This window comes from Meleagris gallopavo, chromosome 20, assembly GCF_000146605.3.
Source record: "Meleagris gallopavo isolate NT-WF06-2002-E0010 breed Aviagen turkey brand Nicholas breeding stock chromosome 20, Turkey_5.1, whole genome shotgun sequence".
Taxonomy (NCBI): domain Eukaryota; kingdom Metazoa; phylum Chordata; class Aves; order Galliformes; family Phasianidae; genus Meleagris; species Meleagris gallopavo.
In genome coordinates, this window is record NC_015030.2 from 32,450 (window position 1) to 37,451 (window position 5,002).

General features: G+C 42.2%; 1 protein-coding gene across 1 annotated transcript in view; it reads right to left on the reverse strand.

Annotated features, from left to right (window-relative positions):
• Window positions 1–289: 289 nt before the first annotated feature.
• Window positions 290–5,002, reverse strand: part of LOC100543020 (myosin-1B-like) — a 12,186-nt gene continuing 7,473 nt past the window's right edge. The window contains exons 13-18 of the mRNA XM_019621591.1: window positions 2,012–2,188; window positions 1,782–1,927; window positions 1,604–1,694; window positions 1,128–1,517; window positions 895–1,021; window positions 290–504 (exon numbers count right to left, since the gene is read on the reverse strand). Of these exons, the coding sequence (XP_019477136.1) occupies window positions 305–504; window positions 895–1,021; window positions 1,128–1,517; window positions 1,604–1,694; window positions 1,782–1,927; window positions 2,012–2,188 (1,131 nt within the window). The 3' untranslated portion in view covers window positions 290–304. The remainder of the gene's footprint in view (window positions 505–894; window positions 1,022–1,127; window positions 1,518–1,603; window positions 1,695–1,781; window positions 1,928–2,011; window positions 2,189–5,002) is intronic.

A 5,002-nucleotide genomic window follows, 5' to 3' on the forward strand; every position in this document is an offset into this window, starting at 1 on the left:
ACCCTGACACAGAACCATTGATCACAACCCTTTGGCTGTGTCCAGCCAGTCAATTCCTTACCATCGAAAGGAAGGATATATATAAGGAATAGAAATCTCTTGGGAAATGTCCTGAGTGAAAAGTTATTGGACACTAGATAACTCTTCCATGAGTATAATGGTAATATATAGAATGAGGAAAGAATAGCTGAGAATTTGCAACATCTTAAAGGATAGGTGGCAGGTGTCAGAAAGATAAAATAACTCCCACTAAATTAAATGTCTGTTTAAGTTTTTTTTCCTACTACATAGAAACATGACGTTTCTATAATTTTATATGTGCCTGAAAAACCTTTTGGTTAGGAAAATCCACTGGATAAGACAGAATTTTGGAAAACCTCCTTACCTTTATCTCCTCTTCTAAGTGCCTCTTGAGTTCCTCAATCTGTTGAGTGAATGCCTGTTTCCCTCGAGACAGCTGAGAAATCAGAGCATCTTTCTCCTCCACCTGGCGCGAATATTCACCTGGGAATGTTTGTAGATACTCAAGCCTTTAATTGCCACTGATGACAGTGTTGTGGACAATTAGGACTGGGCTTTAAGACAATATATTTGTCAGAGCTTTCAAAAACTTATAATATTAATTCATACATTTCTCCTTATAGGAGAGACAATTCTGTTGGACAAGCCTCATGTAAATTAAAAGGTAAATTATACAATAAGTTAATCACAGAAAAACACGATGATTAGGTTGGAAAGGACTTTCAGAGTTCATATGGTCTAACCCCATCTTGAAGAGAGCTCCCTAGATTAAATTGCTGTATGTGATCCTCTCTGTGTCTCCTCTACTTTAAATGGAACAGACTCAACTCTCTGTCATTGTCCAGTGACATACCAGAAATGTGAAAGTCTTACCTGATTCTGTATGCAGACGAGCTCTTTGAGCATTAATATCATTGATCATCCGTTGATGCTCCTCTTCTTTTGTCTTAATCTCACTCAGCTGATCTTCCAATGCTCGACATGTCTTCTCCAGACTTGCCTATATGTCAGCATACAGAAAGAGAATTAACAGTTCACACTCCCCATAAAGGGGTGAATTCCACAGAATTCCAATGAGGCAACAAACCAAAAAGGTAATGCTGTACCTTAGCTTTGGAGACAGACTCCATGTTGCTGGCCAAGTCATCAATCTCCATCTTCAGCTCACTCTTCTCCTTCTCCAGCTTCTGCTTGACTCGTTGCAGGTTGTCAATCTGCTCCCCAAGCTCCGCTGTGCTGTCCGCATGCTTCTTCCGCAGGGCGGCAGCCGTGGCTTCGTGCTGCAGCGTGGCCTCTTCGAGGTCACGGCGCATCTTCTGGAATTCTGCCTCGCGCTTCTTGTTCATATCAATCTGAGCTGCCGTAGCCCCTCCTGCTTCCTCCAGGCGCTCACTGATCTCCTCCAGCTCCCTGGAGAGGTCAGCTCGGTGCTTCTCTGCTTTGGCCCTAGAGGTTCGCTCTGCCTCAATTTCCTCCTCCAGTTCCTCAGTACGGGCCTGGGGAACGTCAGGAACCCTTCACACCCATGTCCTTCTCCTTCAGATGTTTTCTGAAGGGCAGAAGGGAAGGACCAGAGACTTGCCTGCAGCTCCTTGATCTTCTTCTGTAACTGCATGCCCAGGGCTTGCTCATCCTCAATTTTGCTCTGGATTTGGCTGATTTCAAAGTCTTTCCTTTTGCACAAGTTAAGTGGTGTTAGTGCCTGAAAAAAACATCTAAGTGTACCCACCAACACTCAGGTGTCCCACAGCCTCACTTACTTCTTCAGTTTCTCATCCAGCTGCTGTTTATCATTTTCCAAATCCATTATGCTATCATGGGCCAACTTCAGGTCACCTTCAAGTTTCCTCTTTGCTCTCTCAAGGTCCATGCGCAGCTTCTTCTCTTGTTCCAGGGACCCTTCCAGCTAAACAGAATGAGATCATAGTACTCTGCCAGCCATGTTTATCTCCACAACAGTCCCATAATAGCCCTGTGCTTTTGTTCTTACATCGTCCACTTGCTGCTCCAGCTTGGTTTTAGCTTTGGTCAGCGTATTGACTTTGTCCTCTTCAGCCTGCAGGTCATCCAGTGTCTGCTGATGGGCCTCTTGGAGGGCTTTCTTCTCTTTTGTCAGCTTGGCAATGTTCTCATCCAAGGCTGCCATCTCCTCTGTGAGGTTTTTCACCTTTCATAAGAACAGAGCAAGTATAATTAAAGCAAGTAGGTTCAAGACTCCTGTAACATATGGACTTACAACCCTCTTGAGTCTTTTCCAACTCAAGACATTATGTATTTCCAAAAGCACACTGTTCTTTATTGGAGTGTGACTGACATCTTCTGCCTCATACCTTGTTTTCGGTGGCATGCTTTTCCTTCTCAACCTTGGCCAATGTTAACTCCAGGTCATCTATATCTTTCTTCAGCTCTGAACATTCATCCTCCAGTTTCCTCTTCTTGGCTGTCAGCTCAGCATTAATTTCCTCCTCATCCTCAGCCCTTTCTGTCACCTCCTTAATTTTGGCTTCCAGCTGGATTTTGGTTTTGATGAGCTGATCACACCTTTCCTCAGCATCAGCCAAGCTATCTGCTTCCTATGGGGAGATACAAGATATCTTTATTTTCTGTATTTATAATAGCTACAATTTTTTTATAAATCTTTTATCTCAGTAAACTGACAAGTCTAAAAGCTACGTTTGAAATTTCTGTTCCACTCATGAACTCTTTTATCAGTTTCTTTATCTGGAAGAAAGTTATGCACATTGTCTTTTCAGCATCATTTTGATTTTTTTAAGGTCTTTCAAATCTGTCTCACAGAAGTGGTAGTTGTGTGGATGCCTCCTGCAGTGACACAAATCACAAAGTTGATCATCTGGAGTAACTTTTTTCTTCAAACATGGTAATCAGCTTCCCTTTTGTAATTGATAATGCTAAACAGATTAATACATGTAGAGGTAACGATACTGTTCTTTAGCATGCTAGATAAAGAATATCACTCTTCTACACTCATTAGAATTATCGCACGCCTTCTAGTGGCATACTTGAATTTCTAACCGCTGTGTCTGGAGTTTTTAATGCTGATTTAAGGTTGCTCTGTATTCTTTCAGGCTTTGATATTTTACTGGGATAGCTTTCTACTAAATGGATTTGGCTGACAGACATGTTTTGAAAGGTGAGAAGGGCCCCACAAATGGAAGTAAAAAGGCAAGAAGGCTTCACAGTGACTGAGAATAAGGGAGATGAAGGGGAATATTTAGAGATAGTTTATAGAAGCAGGAATGTACAGCTTGTTAGAAAATAAGAGACAGCACACTGGGTCTGGTATAGTGAGGGGAATGAAGGCCATAAAGATAAGGGCTTGAGAATAGCCTGAGGACATTTGACAGGGCGGTGATTTGATGTCCACAGAGCAAGAAGAAACCAGTTTGGGGGGATGCCCCCTGAAAGGTCTGAAGTTTACAGCGAGAAAGGTCAGAAGCCTTCGCGAGGAAAACAACAAATCTTCATCCCATGACCCACTACCCACGCGCAAGAGGGAGGGTCTGCATGCTAACGAACTCTCAGGGGTGTAATGAATATGTATCCGAATTCTGGGAAAACTATTGATTATGTATTAGTCCAGCCTATATCTGTAGCACGATTTTTCCAGATGGTGTGCAAGTTAGGCGGATCTATCCCCCTTGCACCCGGTGTCTGTGCAGCACTGAATAAACCGTACTTGCTTTGTAATCTTACTTGGGTTACAGAGTTTGATTCTGCATGTCACTTTACTAGTAAGACATTCAAAACTGGTGTTTTTCTCATTTAGACAGAGAAAAAATATGCTGTAGATGTTCAGTTTTCTAACTGAACACTAAAAATTACATAACTAAAGAAAACATGAGCCTTTTTCACCTTTCCAAAATCTGCCTGAATTAGGGTGCTTCTTTTCACTTTTTCAGGGATTACTGAACTCTCCTGTGCAAAGTAAACACCTTTCAACAACCCGGGGAGATGAGACTTTTTCAGAAGCAGGAGCTCTGTATTCATTTCTTCTTGGACTGAAGCAAGTTTAAAGCTATATTTCCCCATTTCTCAGTAAATGAATAACCACTAATTATGGAGCGGCTGAATTTACAACTGTCAGTTTGAACTCTAGAACTTAATACTCAGAATGAATTCATGGTTTACTTTAGATCATGGTGAGTCCGATCTACCGATCTATATCTTGCAAGATTCACTGAGTATCTCATGTTGACTAGCTATAGATGTGTTCTTCCACATAAAGCAAGAGAACTGACTAGCATCTCAAACTACCTTTAACTTTGCAGTGAATATCAGAGGCCACCAGGCCAATGCCAGACAATAATTTATTCAACTTCACAATCAATATGATGCCTACATCACTAAATAGCTGACATTTCATTATATACAATCTGAATGTCATCTTGGGAAAGAGCAATCTGAATTTACACACCATTTTTCTGGATGGAAAATAAATGGCAATACTCACAGCCTGCACTTGGAGCTGCAGATCATTTTTCTCCTGCAGCAGGGACACCATTTTCTCCTCCAGCTCCTTCCTCTTTGCCTCAGACTTTGCAAGCTCTTCCTTGGTCTTCTCAAACTCTTCCTTCATGTTGGCCATCTCCTTCTCAGACTCTGCGCTCTTCAGCAGGGGCTTGATCTTGAAAAACAGCTTCATCCAGGACCAGTGCTTGACATTCATGAATGAACGAACATTGTACTGGATGCAGAAGATGGACTCTCTGAAGCATAATTAAAATGTACATTTGATTATTTTGTGAGATATGATCACTAGGACTTTCCCCAAAGTACATTGCCTTTAAGTGAAGATGGGAAACACCTACCTCCTCTCCACCATTCTCTGGTACTCCACTCTCATCAGGAAGCCCCTGCACCTGGCCTGTGTGCGAGTGATGAGCTGTGCCAGCTTCTCATCCCTCATCTCCTCCAGGAGTCCCAGCAGCCCAGCTTTGAAGAACACCTGAAGAAACAGAAC